We start from the raw sequence: 18,078 nt of genomic DNA, 5'->3' as shown, positions 1-18,078 counted from the left end.
CTTCTGAAAACAAATCTAAAGTTGAAGTCTGTAAAATAACTTTGAGGATCTCAAAAACAGGCTACATTTCCTCTTTTGGCAATTGTTACTATAATAATAAGTAAATCCTTCTGATGGATAAGATGTGAGATGGAGAGTGATTGCTATGTTCCCTTATATGTCCCCAAACCTATCCTCTCACCACTACTACCTATCTGTGCTAGATGCACTCCAATCTCAGCCACACCTCCAAACCCTGAATATTCTGATCCCGTTTGTCCCTTTTGGCTTATTGAGCTTTTCAGCAGTGAGGAAGACTAAGAAGAGAGAAGCAAAATGAAAACTTTCAAATAAGAATCAAATCACCATTACTTCCCATCTCAAGCACTGGTGAAAGAAAGTCCTTGCTTAGAGACATTGATAAGGACTTGTTTGCCTTTGAAAGTCTTTTCTAGTCACATGTCTTTGTTTTCCTGCATGGACCTGATGCTGACAAAACCCGTCTTGTTAGGCGTCTTCTCTTGTCCCTCCCCAGCACAGCACCAAGTGCTCCCAGATGCTATTTACAGCTGCACTCTTGGTAGCCTCGAAGGGTCACTTAGTTTGTTTGCTATGAGAAAACTGGCACACAAAAAAATGACTAGAAGGACAAAATTCTATGAATGAAAAACAAGGTTACAGAATGGACATGATTGTAGTAAGTGCCTCATGGCCTTCCGCCACCACAAAACCAATTGAAAAGAAAAAAAGAAGGCCCTGGGCAAAGAAAATAACAGGAAGGACTATGTAGAAACTGCTGAAGGGTAAGCAGACTTTCTACAACAGTTTGTTGAACTGCATGATTAAAAAAAAAAAAAAATTAGCCTAATCAAGATTAGAAGGCCATCAAGGACTGTCCTGTATTCTTTCCAGAGAAAAACATGGTAATTAACTGCTGCAGAATGATGGATTTTCCCAACACAGCTGTCACAACTGCTATTTTAAATCATTTGTTATGGTTTAAAATGTGTAATCCCCCAGAAATTGATCATTACTGCAATTCAGTGCTGGTTTTTCAGTGCCTTAACAACTCCGCTTTGCATCAGACCATTAACTAACAAAAGCCAGTCATAAAGCGCCAAACTACTAATGGCTCATTTCTCATTGATGGCTTGTGTCTTCCATTAAACAATATTTTATTTAAAAAAAAATTTACACTGAAATTTCGGGCATGACAAAAACAGGTGCACTCATGCATTCTCTCCTTTTCATCTCTCTTCTCTCTATGGCAAGTTCCCCTTTTTCGTTTCCTTCCTTCTCTAGTGCCTTGCCTTCCCGCTCAGCATTATCTCATAGCTTTGTTCATAATGTCCCACCCACTGGGCCCAACCTCTGCTTCTGAATCTCGTCAAATGCTATGCCATCTTCTGGGTCCATTTGATATTTTACCTATTCTGTGAAATTTTGCCAGTTACTCTATTCATCATTCATTTAACTAGTACTCATTAAAAGGGCCTTATGTACCTGCCATGATGCTAGGAACTAGAGATATCAAGATAAAATAAATATATTACCAGACTTTAAGAACTTTTATGTTTCACCTGATTTTATTAATAGAGTGACTAAATCCTGGATACAGTGATGTGCTTGATAACTAGGCTTTCAGGCTTTACAGGTTTTTTTTTTTTTTCTGTTATCATTTTCTGTATTTAATAAATTTGCCCACATACCTTACTCAATACTGTCAATGTGGTCCTGATTTAAGAAGACTGAGCTCCACCTAGGGCCATCACCTGTTCTCTGCTCTACCCTTACCCTTCTCTCTCATGTCTCCACACACTCCTATATCTGTCTCCTAGATCTGCTAACAGAAATCATAGTAAGTAACTGGAAGAACCACTTACCTCTATCTGAGCAGGCCCAAAGGCAGAGGACAGACCTATAAAACAAAAGTGGAAATCTTCAAATGCTGTGTGCCCCAAGGGAAGGATGGGCTAGGGACTATGATAGACTGATTGATCAGTTAGAAGTCAGCAAATCTAAGTCTCAAGTGACCAAGGCACTGACAATTCATAACTCTTCTTTACAATCAATATTTGATTCTGGGTCCCCAGTGTAAAAATTGACCTTGCCTCATTACTTTTGACATATAAATAAAATTTGAGAAATTTGGTGTTTCATGAATGCTAGTGCAAGTCCTCTTGTAAACTAGAAATTTTTATGACTCTTTCTTTATTTGCTTTCCTATGTATGACAAGATTTTCCTGCATTGGTTTTTGTTAAAAGCAGGCACATATACCTTTTAACAATGTCCTATATGTGATCAGTATCTTAAATTCAGGCATATGCAACATTTTCTGTTGATAGGACAGATTTAAAATGCTAATATTAATTTTAGAGCCATGAAGAGCAACAGCATCATAATAAACTATGTTTTTCCTGGGGGAGTGGACTAAATAATGCTGCTTATTTGATTATCTAAGTTAATTAATTAAGAACACAAATCCTTGCCAAATTGAAATCAACACACTAAGGGATATGTACTCTCTCCTGGATCGTTTGAAATGGTACTGTAAAAAGAATATATGTTCATCTTAATTACTATATTTTGGAATGCAACTCCAGAAAATAGATTTAGTTGTGTCAGCATAAATTAATCAGGGAAGTTTTTTAGGACGTTATTTAGGTCCTTCACATGGTAGCATATATTTATTCTCTAGAACTGTTTAAATATACTGTATTTGAGATCCAGTAATTTATGTTAATGACGAGTCTTTGCATTTGGTTCTATTCTCCAGTTGTTTCAGGTGTGTACATCTTAAAAACTACAAATTTCTGCAATAAACTGTGAATAGAACAGTTTATCTTTCCAACTCTCCATCCTCCTCCCCTTTTTAAAACTTCTTTCACTTTTTGAAATTCCCTGCTCACTCACTGTTTCCCTGCTCTCATCTCCAGGCACCTGCTTCTTTCATTATGTTTGAAGAACAACCCCTTCTGGAACTCCTCAGGCTCCAATCCTTTTCTTACTCCACCTTCTCATTCCATCAGTAGTTAACTGTTCGTTGCCCTGTTGTAGTTACCTCATCTGATAGTCTAACTCATTCTAAAATGTTAATGACAAATCAATGTGTCCTTCTCTTAGCTAATATTCAGTTTCATTATCTTAATAACATGGAGGACAGGACTGAATGAATAATTTGTATACCTTGTAGTGGGTTATGGAGTACAGGGGAAGTATTTCGAATAGTTGAACTGTTGCCCCCCAAATTGTAACATATTAGTTTTATCAAAAACTAAACTTGAATATGTGGAATGAGTTTGACAACAAGACAAATAGTTTCCTTAAGTAAAGATGATAGACTTCTTAATTCCAAATGCCAATAGACTTGAATCTAGAGTCAGGAATGACTACAGAGGATTGTTGCTTCCTATTGTCTTCTGTTCCTCAAATATGAAAGAGATTATGAACTTATACAAAATATTTAAAAGACAGTTTCTTTTACAATAGGAATGAGAGCTAAGACAATTTTTTTTCTCCTAGCTCTATGATGTTTGAAAATTACTTAAAAAGAAAGAAATCCTATCATTTGTGACAAGATGGATGAACCTGAAGGACATTACGTTAAGTGAGATAAGCCAGACATAGAAAGACAAATAACAGATGATCTCACTTATATCTGGATTCTAAAAAGTTGAACTCATAGAAGCAGACAGTAGAATGGTGGTTACCAGAGGCTGGTGGCAGTGGGGGACAGGAGATTGGAGAGATATTGGTCAGAAGATACAAAATTGCTGTTAGACAAAAGAATAAATTCAAGAAATCTATCACACATCCTAGTGATTGTAGTTAATAACAATATATTGCTATAAATATATTTACTAAAGGAGTAAATTTTAAGGGTTTTACCACAAAAAAATGATAAGCATGTGGCATAATGCATATGTTAATTAGCTCGATTTAGCCATTCCACAATGCATTCATATATTAAACCATCTTGTTATAAACCATAAATATATGCAATTTTTATGTATCAATTAAAAATGTAAAGGTCATTCTTTTTTTAAATTTTATTTTCTTTTATTTTTTATTGCATTTTAGGTTTTGGGGTACATGTGCAGAACATGCAAGATTGTTGCATAGGTACACACATGGCAGTGTGATTTGCTGCCTTCCTCCCCTTCACCTAATCTGGCATTTCTCCCCATACTGTCTCTCCCCAACTCCCCACCCCCAACTGTCCCTCCCCTGTTTCCCCCGACAGACCCCAGTGTGTGATGCTCCCCTCCCTGTGTCCATGTGTTCTCATTGTTCAAGACCCACCTATGAGTGAGAACATGCGGTGTTTGATTTTCTGTTTTTGTGTCAGTTTGCTGAGAATGATGGTTTCCAGGTTCATCCATGTCCCTACAAAGGACATGAACTCATCATTTTTGATGGGTGCCTAATATTCCATGGTGTATATGTGCCACATTTTCCCCGTCCAGTCTATCATCGATGGGCATTTGGGTTGGTTCCAGGTCTTTGCTATTGTAAACTGTGCTGCAGTGAACATTCGTGTGCATGTGTCCTTATAGTAGAACGATTTATAATCCTTTGGATATATACCCAATAATGGGATTGCTGGGTCAAATGGAATTTCTATTTCTATATACTCAAACTCCACTTAATGAAGCATTATTAATCTAGTGGAGCTAGTGGCCCGTATGATATTCCAGATATTACTGGTAGGAAAAACAGCCTGAAAAATCCACATTTATAATTTAATACTGTGCTTGTGATTTTTCTGAATAATATTCACTGAGTTGAAAGGCAATTGTGAGATTATTTAACACTCAATCTAGAATCTAAAACTAAATTCCTTTCTTAGTGTTCTTTTGTGTGTTTAAAACAAATGATGTTTTAACGTAATTTTCCGTAAAACTCACATTGTAATTGTAAAAGGGCACATCTTAAAAACTGGATTTATAGGTCCTAGTTCAGCGCTTCATTTAGGGAGACAATCTGTTTATGACAAGGCCTTCAGCTAAGATTGTAAAACAGCTTCTGTATAATCAATGAACCACAAGATGGCACCACTGAACAATTAGCTTATCTCAAGATGACTTGTAGGTTCTCTAAATAGGTGCCCAAGAACAGTGTTATACCTCTTCAAACCCAATATCAGTCACTTCTAGTGAATAGAATATGAAAAGGAAAAATAGTAACTTTATAGTGGAGAAACCTGGCAGGTATTACCTTAACCAAGTGATCAAATATAATATCACCATTGATCAGCATGGAGATACCATGTACTCCTGAAATGATGTGATAAAAAAAAGGGCATTTCACTTCTGTAATATTCTTCCCAAAAATTCATAACCCCAATCTAATCATAAGAAAACATCAGCCAAACCCAAGTTGAGGGATATTCTACAAAATATTTGACGAATACTCTTTAAAGTGTCACAGTTATGAAAAACAGGAAAGACTGAGGACTTGTCACAGATTGGAGAAGTCTAAGGAGACATGATAGCTAAATGGAATGTATGATCTGGATTTGGTCCTAGAAAGAGGACATTAGTGAGAAAACTGGGAAGTCAGAAAATATTTTATAATTCAGTTAAGAGTATTTTACCAATATTAATTTCTTCATTTTGACCATGTATCATGGCCATGTAAGATGTTAACATTAGAAGAAACTTTGGAAAGAATATGCAGAAACCCTCTGTGCTATCTTGAAACTACAAGTCTAAAATTATTTCAAAATAAAATTTTCGAAGTCAAGATACAGGGGGATCTCTGTGAAATGCTACCTTAACGGCAGCGAATTTCTATGATCTGTTGTCTGTATATGCCAGACTTCTATGGAAGCTTGTATAATGGTTTGGCATATTAACTCAATACATGGTGCCAAGTCCTGGAGTTTTATTCCTCTGCAGGTTCAGTGAGCACGTTTTTCAAAGTCAATATTAGGGTACATTGACAAAATTTGCACAATTTTCAAGTGTGAATCAATCACAGATGATGAAAGTATAACCGTGCTGTTTTTTTTTTTTTTTTTTTTTTTTTTTTTTTTTTTTTTTTTTTTTTTCAGTTCTATGGCCATGGTTAGAATCTTTTAATGACGTTCAGTTATCTCACTAATGTGTCATAAGTACGATGCCTACAGATTTCAGACTTTAAAAATTTTGTATTTTACTGATGGTCAGTTAAACCAGATAACCTATGGCTATATTTTTGATAACCTGCTAAATATTTTGCACAAAATAATACTTGGCTCATAAATAATCTCTTAGAATCAAGGAAGGAAACATTGTAACTTTCTAAAGGGATGTGTGGAAATTAGTTTCCAAGATGTTGCATTTGTGCACAGAGGTGTAGGAAAAAATGTACTAGGAAGTGTTTGTGTAGATGATTATGAAAACTATGCTTTCTAAGTTACTAGGACTTAATAAATCAAAATATTAATATATATTTTTCCCAGAGATGTAAATACATCTGAAGAGTATCCAACATACTCAATAATTTTTATAAACTTGGATAAAGTTCAGTTGTCAGTATAATCCTACAAAAAAGAACAGTTTAAAACTGTTTTATTATAACTGCCCAGCAAAAGTAATCTGACTCCATCCAAACAGGCTGCTCCAATTAAAACAAGTGACAGAAGATAACACAAGCTCATATTCTTTTGAAAAATTTAAAAGAGGCTAAAAGGGTTGCAAAAATAATGATTGTTGTCTGATAAAAGAGAAGATTGTTCCTAGAACCTCATAGTACTACTTCATGGATTGATTCTTAGAAACTCTGCCTCATTTCCACTTCTCAAGTAAACTTGATTTTGTCTTTGCATTTGTTTCCCAAGTCTTTAGGTTGAACAGAGAGGCCTTGATGTTGGATTTTTATTTTTCCCTGATCAATCAATAACCTGTAACTTTTTCCTTTCCTTTAAAACCTCTAGTCTTCAGTGGTTGGCATGCTCCACCCTAAATTGCTCACCCGATTCTAGACATTTCCTTGTACCTTGATTGCTAGTCTCTGAACCCTTTCCCAAGTTAAACACATTACCTTGATCAGTTTTGATCTTTTTTGCCTTGTGTACTAGTTTCTTAGGTCTGCTGTAAAAAATTGCAACAACTGGATGGCTTAAAACAAATGAAATGTATTCCCTCAAAATTTTAGACATAAGAATTTCTGAAATTGAGGTGTCTGCTGGGCCATTCTCTCTGTGTGAAGTTTCTAGGGTGGAACTGTTCCTTGCCTCTTCTTGGATTCTGGTATTATCAACAATCCTTGGCTTGTAGTTTTATCACTGCAATTTCTTCTTATATTTTACAAGGCTATCACCCCTTTGTGTATCTTTGTGACACTGTTTTCAAATCTCCCTTCCTTTCCTCTTATGAAGAAACTAGACATTGACCAAGCAAATCCATTATGACCTCATTTTAGTTTGATTGCATCTGCAAAGACCCTGTTTCCAAATAAGGTCACATTTTGAGGTTTCAGGTGAACCTCAATTTTTGGGGGGATGCTGTTCAATACAGTACAGCCCCCAAATCAAACTTTCTGCTGAGAACCATCAGATACGACATTCTGTTGATTACACATAGTAATGCTATAGTGATTTTTTTTTCTATGAGTACAATTTGGAATATATCTAGAAGGTACCAGCCACAAAATAGGAAATCTGATTCCAAACCTATATGTTCGCCTTCAAAAATTACAAATCTGTAGCTTATACTTGCATTTAGGATAAGACTAAGCTCTTATAACTCACCATCTTTTCAATACGAGAGAATCTTCTAGAACTTTTATTCCTTTTAAAATATTTTTGGTTCACATGATTCAGGACATATTAATCAGTTTAGAAGCTGTTGAATTAATTATGAATCACTCTTACTAGTGATCACTATGGAGATAATCTATGGGTAATATTTTTGCTAACATACTAAATATTTTATGTGTGAAGAAGAATCCAGTGGAAAGAAGTCGGCATAGTACTACATAATCAATTGAAAAAATATTTAGTAGAACAACTCCTTCTTGCCATCTTCAGTAGAAAATTTTCACTTTTAATCTGAATGCTTTGGTGCCATGCAAACCTAGATTAAAGACACTAAGTAAGCAATAACTTTAAATTGGCAATTACGTCCACTAGTTACTACAGACATAAAAAAGCAAACTGTTCCATAACATTCCTTGAGTGTTTTGAGTGGAATGGTGATTTCTTTAAAATGTTGATAATTTAATATTTTTGTTTTCTATATAATACCATATATTTCATCTGTATATATATTTCATAACATAACGTATTCAACTTTAATTTTAATATTTTCTGGTTTTATTGCTTCTTGATAGCTCAATTACCTAGACAGCATTTGATGTTTATCACTATCCTGTATTTCAGGGACTTCATGAGAAGACTGGTGCGTTTACAGCTGTTAAAGTGATGAATGCTCGTAAGGTAGTATTATAACTTGCCTGTATTCTCTTCCCTTAGCAGACTGTGTTCTTGGGATAAACAGCTCAGAAAATACTGTATTTGTTTTAAAATCATTATATTATATAGTAATTATATTACTTTGGATTTATTATAGTCATTTTAATAGTATTTGTATTCATTAGTGTATTATATCAATTGCTTTATTATATATCCACATAAAACAATGCTTCATTCACAGCAGACGTTCCACATATTTTGGTATTCTATAAAAGTAAGGAAGATATCTGTATTCCTCTCTGTTTCTAGTTGATTATTTGTTTTCAGGGATAGCAAAAAAGAGATTGCCTCTAATGTTGGGTTAATCCCTCTGTGTTCCATCATATTATTTTCCCTCTCCAATGATTTCCTCTGAGAATTGAGGCCATTCTATTCTCAATGACAGGTAGAAGGAAGAAGGATGCACATTTTTCATGTATTTTCTGACAGATGAACAAAAGAGACAGTTTAATTGGCACCGTTCCTGATAACATTCATAACGTTGTGTCACGGTTCATAACATATTGTCGTAGAATTTGCTAGCACTGCTTTCTCTTCTTTTTCTTTAACATGAATACCACACTTTCTCAAGATAATATTAGCATGAACATAGCAAAGGTCAAAAAAATTTTACTTCACTGTATGCTAAAGGGAAATTTATGTTTGAAAACTATGCAGTCATTGAACTATTGTCAATGCCACAAACTGTTCGTTTTCCAATGTGTGCAGAAAGTGAATTGCTGAAGTTATTTAAAGAGTTGTGTACTTTCATGGCACATGTATACCTATGTAACAAATCTGCACATTCTGCATATATACCCCAGAACTTAAAGTATAATTTAAAAAAAGAAAAGATAGGTGATTAAAAAAGAAGTCTGGTTTTTGTTTTGCCAGTAAATATCAAATGTTGCAAACCACTGTGAATTTTGAGGGATTTTGAGATTTTGTAGATTGTTTTGCCCCTACAATCCATGGCTTCCAAATAATAAAACTTCTACTTTTTGAGTGAAATGCTCTAAAATATTTATTTTCTTGTTTTAATAAACCTTGACATACATTTAACCTACATTTCAGATACTCTGACTTTTAAAATATTTAAAAATCATGTTCAATCCATGGGTGTTTAGTGTCAATTAACTGGTTTTGTAAGGAAGAAAAAGCCTTTACTGATATCAAATTGCAATTTTCCAATTATTACAGCAATTATATCCACTACCGTGAATTCATTGCCAAATTTCTGTATATCATAAAAATTTGATTTTTTAAATTGAAACTATTAGTGAAACTTGAAAGAGGAACAATGTTATCTTACTCTTCCATTTAGTGCTAAAGGAACTTAAAGTAGTTAAGCATAAATCATTTTTAGAGTCTAATAACATTTCATTCTTGGTTACAGACTCCCTTACCTGAAATAGGAAGGCGAGTGAGAGTGAATAAATATCAAAAATCTGTTGGGTGGAGATACAGCGTGAGTACTAAAAGTTCTCATTAATATCCAAGTAGTCTTTCCTTTCGTTTTCAGCTTTTAACTTATCCCTTTGCATTGTGTCATTATCTGTAGAAGATTGCTACTAAAGTGTTCTTTCCCGAAAATGATAACATATTTATATCTTTTAATATATTCACAATGATTCAATCATCTTATATGAGCACTAGCTTTTATCAGAGAGTAGGACATTAGGAGAAAAGGTCCCTTGAGTAGGAATGTATTGACTGTAGGTGAGGAATTGAATAAATTTACAGAGCATAGAGCCCTCTGGCTGAATAGCAACAACAAAAAAGGAGATAATGAGACCTGCAACAAATTTTGTGTAAAATTGGCCTTGGCAAGGTCCTTTTCACACATTTATCATGACATTCAATTCCTCACCTACAATCAAAACATCCCTACTCAAGGGATCTTTTCTCCTATGATCTACTCTCTGATACATGCTAGTGCTCATACATGATTATTGAATCGCTTTTTCTCCATTATGATTCTAACAACCATTACCATTGTGTTTGAACCAAATGAGGAATGTCCCCACTTTTTTTGTCAGAGCAATAGCAGGCAGAAAACAAATCGACCACTCAGCTCAAAGTCTTCAGACATCTGGTACCATATTTGAACACATGAAGGAATATGAACATGTTTTCTATGTGCAGCGTTTTGACTTTCCTTCAAAGCAATTTTTCTGATATTAACAATTCTCTGGATCAAAAATAAAACCAAGCAAAGATAATTCCTCTTTTTCAGTATCTGTTGGTGATCTATAAAATATTGTATGGGCCCAAAATTTAAATTTCTGTTCTTATCAATATATTGAGTTGATATATTTATTCCTACTTTTCTATCCTGCAGCCAGCTCTACATGGGATTCAAATATTTGTAGCATTTTGTGACTTAGTAAATATGTTCTCAGCCACATTAAAAATAACCCTTTAAATTAACAATCACATTCAGGAACTTTCTAGTTATATTAGAAAGATATATTGCTAAACAGCCTCATGACTCATATATTAAGTACTAGGCTCCTGTTGTGTTCATAATGCATGTTAGGAGACTAAGCATATCCAAAGGACCAGCTAAAACAAATAGTATCATGCTTTTGTAGCTTAGGCAGCCATGGAAGGTAAGGTATGAAAAATATAACTATTTCATTAATTCTGGTTTCATCGCACATTTGTGCTAATAAAACTTCTTTAAAGATCTATCCCAAGCCCTCTCTGGCACTCTTTCCCTAGAGAAAAGGATTTTAATTCTAGAATTGGGTGAATTTACAAAGAAAGTTCTGGCATCCTTGAGCTGCCTCTTCTTGACAAAACGCAGGGTATTCAGGCCAGTCTGCGATCAACTGGCCCTAAGCCAGGAAATGCTGTAGCATCATATTACTGGAAGATGTGTGAGAGTTTTAAATTACTCGCTTGACCTGATGGATGTAATGTACTTATGTGTTTCTCACAAGCTCAGCTTCCTGTTAATTCAGGGTGGCAAACAAACTAATGCTTTCCAAACATATCTGATCTTCATTTATTTGTTTTTGGGGAGTTTACATTTATGTAAGAAATCCACTCTTAAAAGCTTTTTCTAGTCAGGGACTTTGAATTCTCTGATTATATATTTTAGTAAGAAAAAATAACGGGAGCTAATCATCCAGTTAGCATCTCTAACTCATCTTGAATCCTGTGGGATAAAAATTACGTGACTTGCACACACATCTCTTAGATGCCAGGGGTTTCTGGTAATAGCAATAATATGGAAATCCAGAAACATGAGTTGAAATCCCAAGTCTACAACTAAATAGCCAAAAAGCCCTTGGGAAAGCCCTCTCTATCCCTCAGGCTCCTCGTAGAAAAAGAGACATCACAAATGCAACTACATAGCTGCCCAAAGCCCAGGCATCTCTTGTTCTTGCTGGGACACATAAACTTTCTAACCCAAAAAGAAAAGGAATCTCTTTAACATCAGGCTACCACGCCGGCGAAAGGATTCAGTCTTGCCCCTGCTTCTCTTTGACTTGTTCTTTGAATTCTTAACCTCCTAACATCCTCTCATTCCTATTTATTGCACTACTTATGAGTTCATATTTCTCTCAGAAGAACCTTGGCAACTGAATCGAAACTGACAGTGCCCACGTACATACTGAATAGCTAGTCCTCGTGGTTTGCTAGTCCTATGTGGTGCCAGATACTGTTACCATTTCAAAGGAGGGCCACATCACAGGGAAAGCAGAAAGTTTAAGGAACTTACATGACAAGAATGAAAGCCACTGGATTTTTACCTTTCTAAAAAACAGGTTAAGATAATTTGAAGGGAACTTACTAACTGAACTTTGCTGAGAGACTGGTATGAGACTCTAGCCTGAACTTTCATGCAATTCTCATACTGTAAGTTGTCATTCCTTTACTACACAGAAAAATAGAAAGAGGGAACTTGTTATTGAGATTTTCAACAGCAAAACAACAACAACAATTTGTTGTTGATTTTCAACAACAAATCAGGACTCATTCCTTTCCTCCATAAGACAAATAGGTGTCTAGAGATTTATTTTCTAGTAGTTGAATGTTTGTAGTAAATCCAGTAGAAAATCATAGAGAAATACTAAAGAATGTTCTGCGACTGCCAGCCATTTCTCTGACATTGTAAACTTTTTTTTTTTTACAAGGTATGTTATAAAACCTGGGCATTTAAGGGGAGGAATGATAATTTATAAGTAAAAATTAAATCAACTTAGGGACACTACAAAGCCTAGTGCATTGCTTTATATTTATGTTGTATTTTTAAAGCCTAGCCACATTATACCTAAATATACAAAGTAGTTGCCTATTTTTCCTGCGGAATCTTAGAGAATTACCTAAGAGAGAAGGTAATAACTGAGTAGATATGTTTAGTTATCTATTCATTTCAGCTAAGAGATTTATTTCCCTAGATCACAAGGTCATTAAGTCAGGATAGTGTGAGGAAAATGCTGGTGAGAACTAGGTACTTGGTGATCAATCGCTTAACTGTTTTCCATGTCAGTTGCTCCTTTCCTAGGTCATTGCCCAAAAGAGTTAAAGGTATCTTTTTTTCACTGGATTTTAGAACAGGAAATCTTTATATCTTTAATTCAAAAGTCTTTTTTTTTTTTCTTTTTTTCTTGAGACACAGTCTTGCTCTGTTGCCCAGGCTGGACTGCTGTGATGCAATCTTGGCTTTCTGGGTTCAAGTGGTTCTACTGCCTCAACCTCCCGAGTAGCTGGGATTACAGGCATCTACCACCATGCTTGGCTAATTTTTGTATTTTTAATAGAAATGGGGTTTCACCATGTTAGCCAGGCTGGTCTCGAACTCCTGACGTCAAGTGATCCACCTGCCTCACCCTCCCAAAATACTGGGATTACAGGCATGAGCCACCATGCCAGCCCAAAGTCTTCTTTTCTTTACATTCTACAGATATATTTCACTATGGGCAATAATGATACTTTGTAATAGTTTTTATAAATTGAACTATTATAGATGAAATAGGAGAACTTTTTAATTTACAATCAAATAAAATTTAGAGCTACTAGGAATTCAAAGGATCCCAGTAAGGAATCCATTTTTCAAGTGCAGAATTACTTCCTGAGTCATCTCACATTGCCTTCAACTTTATTATCCACTATTTTGTATTCACTGTTGGTTGTGTCATTCATATACGTGAATCTTATTTCCTGATGTGTCATTTCTTTTAAGCTAGGACTATAACACCTAAATGCACAAACCAATTATATTTTCACTGAAAATTTTTAACAATTTAAATTGGCTTTTTATAAGTTAATATTTTAATGTATTTTTCTCAAATGCGTTGCATCTGTATACACAAAAGTGTAATTATTTTCAAATAATTAAGAAGCAAAGAGCTTTTTCTAGATTGACTGAGAAATAAGAGTTACAGAAGGAGTATCAAAACCACTTGGCTATCATGGTACAACCAGACATCACTGAAACTTAGAGAGAATTGCTATTTCATTTCACTATGATTAATATGCTGGGAATGAAGGAGGCTAGAGGGAAGTGTATAGTTCTGATTGCACTTGTAGTAAATCAAAGAAGTAAAGTAACAATGATATTTTATGATAATGCATTGCATTTATATAATTATTTTTCCGAAGATTTCAAAGAACTTTATTTATATTATCCCATTTGGTTCCACTAACATTCCATGAAGATAGGTAACTGCTGTTATCTTACATCATTTTTTTAAAAAAATAAATTGAACTTTAGGAAGATTAAGTGAATTTCCTACTCTCGACTATCAGTGCTAAACCTCAGTGTCCTAATGCCCAGAGTAGGTGTTCTTTTCTGGTTGACATCACACTGCCTTCTGCTAAAGCTGTCTTGAAGCTATGTATTGTACATCAGTGATCTCATCCAACTAGATGGCTCCAGTTATCACTGTATAGATAATTCTCAAAAACAATACTTCTACACTTGACTTGTCCCCTAAGTGCTGGACCCGTATCTCCATTCCGTGCAATCTTGTGCAGCCATAAGAAGTGTGCATTTGTTTATTGATATTGAAAGTTGTACTTTATATACTGATTAAAACCTGAAAGTTGTAGAATAGTGAAAATAATATGAGCTTATTTTGATTTTTAAATGCATATATATTTTTTTAATGCCGTGTGTGTGTGTGTGTGTGTGTGTTGATTATATCATTATCCATTTATCTCTGTCATAGCTCTAGCTACTGATTAACATATACAAATGTCTGAAAGAATGTACACTAAGCCATTATGGTTGGGGAAAATGTTCAGTGAGAGTAGAGCCCTTACATATTTTATTAGTATATTTATCTATATTTTATTATGTATGTACCAGTGTTGTGATTAAGAAAAAGTAATTTTAAACATAGCTTTTAAAAAGAAAAATAAATGCATAAAATGTGAAAAAATAATAAATGCTTTTTAAAAGATCAGCATGGAACAAACCAATACCTTTAAACTGTAAAGGATTACCAAATAATCGAGATAGTGTGGTGCTGGTCATCCACATGCAAAATAATGAAACCGGACTTTTACTTTATATAAAAATTAACTCAGAATGGATTAAACACCTAAATATAAAAGCTAAAACTATAAAATGCTTAGGAGAAAATAAGAATAAAGCTTTGTGACCTTGATTTGACAATGGATGCTTATATATGACACCAAAAGTACAAGCAACAAAACAACAAATTTAAAAATTGTACTTCATTAAATAAAAACTTTTGTGCTTCAAAGGTCACTATTCAAGACTGTGAGAAAACAATACACAGAATCAGAGAAAATATTCACAAGTTGTATAACTGATAAGGCACTTGTATCTAAAATATATGAAGAACTCTAATAATTCACTAATAAAAAGACAATCCAGTTTTTAAAAGGAAAAATGATTTTTTGTTAGACATTTCTCAAAGAACATATATAATAGGAAACAGGCACATGAAAAGATGCTCAACATCATTAGTCATCAGGGAATTGCCAATTAAAACCACAATGAGACACCACTTCACACCCACTAGAATGGTTATAATAATAAAACAGAAAATAACCAGTGTTGGTGATAGTATAGAGGAAGTGAAACTCCCTCATACATTGCTCTTTGTAATGCAAAATGGTGAAAGCCAATGTGGGAGATAGTTTTTCATTTAATCAAAACATTAAATATAGAGGTACTTGACATGACTGTTTATAGAAGCATTATTCATATCTAAATGGTAGAAATAGACCAAATGTCCCTCACTTGATGAAAAGCAATGACATATTGTTACATGCTACAATATGGATGAACTTTGAAAAGAGCTTCTCATGAAAGACCATGTTATGTGATTTCATTTATATAGAATGCCCAGAATTGATAAATGTATTGAGCCATAAAGTAGATTAGTGATTTCTTAGAGTTGGAGTGTGTGTGTGTGGCAGAATTGAGGGATGATAACTAAAGGATATGGGCTTTCCTTTTGGAGTGATAAAAAAGTTCAAAAATTGATTATGGTGATAATTGCACAACTTTATAAATATATTAAAACCATTGCATTTGCCTTTAAATGGGTGTATTTTATAGTATGTGAATTATATCTCAATACAACTGTTGCAAAACAGACAACAATATAATGACTCTACTCAGTGGAAACTTCATACAGTGGCCAGTGTTGCTGGTCCAGGGACCATACCTTGAGAACCACTGAACTAAAAATTTTCAGTTTATTTTTTTTATTCCCCCAAATTCCAAGTTAACCAGAGATCTTCATTCACTGACAATTTTAGTTGAGAGTTTATTATAAATTGCTGTTGGGCATAATTGGTTACCATAGGATTCTTCTTCCTTGACAGTCATTGATTGCACATAGTCATTGATTGCACAGCCTGGGAGATTTGCTGTCTATTCTTATTCCATAGGATGAGGAAGAGGATCTCAGGACCGAACTCAACCTTCTGAGGAAGTACTCTTTCCACAAAAATATTGTGTCCTTCTATGGTGCATTTTTCAAGCTGAGTCCCCCTGGTCAGAGGCACCAACTTTGGGTATGTTTTTAATCACACTGTTCTTATTCTGTAAGAATGAGTTTTACCCAAGGATGTATGTTTTCATGAGTTGTCACTTTTGTGAATCTACAGGAAAACTTAGCACACAACTGTTAATGTAGGATGGTGTATGAATCTGTTCTCACAATGCTATTAGGTTGGTTTAAAAGTAATCATGGTTTTTGCTATTAGCATATCTGAGACTGGGTAATTTATAAAGGAAAGATAATTTAATTGACTCACAGTTTCACATGACTGAAGAGGCTTCACAATCATGGCAGAAGGCAAAGGAGGGGCAAAGTCATGTCTTGCATGTCAGCAGGCAAGAGAGCATGTTTAGGGAAATGCCCCATTATAAAACCATCAGATCTTGTGAACTTATTCACTGTCATGAGAATAACATGGAAAGACCTGCCCTCAAGATTCAATGACCTCTCACTGGGCCCCTCCCATGACATTTGTGAATTATGGGAGTTAAAATTCAAGAGATTTGGGTGGGGACACAGTGCCAAAACGTATCGTTTCATCCCTGGCCCCTCCCAAATCTCATCTCTTCACATTTCAGAACCAATGATGCCTTCCCAACAGTCCCCCAAAGTGTTAACTCATTTCAGCATTAACTCAAAAGTCTATAGTCCAAATTCTGATCTAAGACAAGGAAAGTCCCTTCCATCTATGAGCCTGTAAAATCAAAAGCATATTTAGTTACCTTAGATGCAATGGGGGTATAGGCATTGGGTAAATATGCCTGCTCCAAATGGGAGAAATAGGCCAAAGCAAAGGGGCTACAAGCCCCATGCAAGTCCGAAATCCATCAGGGAAATCAAATCTTAAAGTTCCAAAATGATCTCCTTTGACTCCATATCTCACATCCAGGTCATACAGATATAAGAGGTGGGTTGCCATGGTCTTGGGCAGCTCTGTCCCTGTGGCTTTGCAGGGTACAGCCTTCCTCCTGACTGATTTCATGGGCTGACATTGAGTGTCTATGGTTATTCCAGGCACATGGTGCAAGCTGTCTGTGGATCTACCATTCTGGGGTCTGGAGGATGGTGGCCCTCTTCTCACAACTCCACCAGGCAGTGCCCCAGTGGTGACTCTGTGTGGGGGCTCCAACCCCACATTTCCCTTCTGCACTGCCCCAGCAGAAATTTTCCATGAGGACCCAGCCCCTGCAGCAAACTTCTGCCTGGACATTCAGGAGTTTCCCTACATCTTCTGAAATCTAGGCAGAGGCTCCTAAATCTCAAGTTTTGACTTAGGTGCATCCGTAGGCTTGACACCATGTGGAAGCCACCAAGGCTTGGGTCCTGCACCCTCTGAAACCATAGCCCGAGCTGTACCTTGGCCCCTTTTAGCCATGGCTGGAGTGGATGGGACACAGGATGCCAATCCCTAGGCTGCACACAGCAAGAGGGTCCTGGACCTGGCCCATGAAACCATTTTTTTTTTCCTCCTAGGCCTCCGAGGCTGTGCTGGCAGGGCCTGCTGTGAAGATCTCTGACATGCTCTGGAGACATTTCCCCATTGTCTTGGTGATTAACATTTGGCTCCTTGTTACTTTTGCAAATTTCTGCACCTGGCTCAAATTTCTCCTCAGAAAATGGGTTTTTCTTTCCTACTGCATCATCAGGCTGCAATTTTTTTTAACTTC

At 35.5% G+C, this 18,078-nt stretch overlaps 1 protein-coding gene across 4 annotated transcripts in view; it reads left to right on the top strand.

Annotated features, from left to right (window-relative positions):
* NRK (Nik related kinase) overlaps positions 1-18,078 on the top strand; it is a 138,114-nt gene that overhangs the window by 52,640 nt on the left and 67,396 nt on the right. For 2 of the 4 annotated variants that reach the window (XM_074391548.1, XM_074391549.1), the window contains exons 3-6: positions 8,346-8,402; positions 9,814-9,885; positions 16,299-16,424; positions 17,885-17,959. In XM_074391548.1, coding sequence (XP_074247649.1) covers positions 8,346-8,402; positions 9,814-9,885; positions 16,299-16,424; positions 17,885-17,959 — 330 coding nt within the window. The remainder of the gene's footprint in view (positions 1-8,345; positions 8,403-9,813; positions 9,886-16,298; positions 16,425-17,884; positions 17,960-18,078) is intronic. The other 2 variants (XM_010346392.3, XM_074391550.1) reach the window with 1 other exon arrangement.

The sequence above is a fragment of the Saimiri boliviensis genome, chromosome X (assembly GCF_048565385.1).
Source record: "Saimiri boliviensis isolate mSaiBol1 chromosome X, mSaiBol1.pri, whole genome shotgun sequence".
NCBI classification, from domain to species: domain Eukaryota; kingdom Metazoa; phylum Chordata; class Mammalia; order Primates; family Cebidae; genus Saimiri; species Saimiri boliviensis.
Note: the sequence above shows the minus strand (reverse complement) of the source record. Positions and strands in the feature narration are given on the sequence as shown.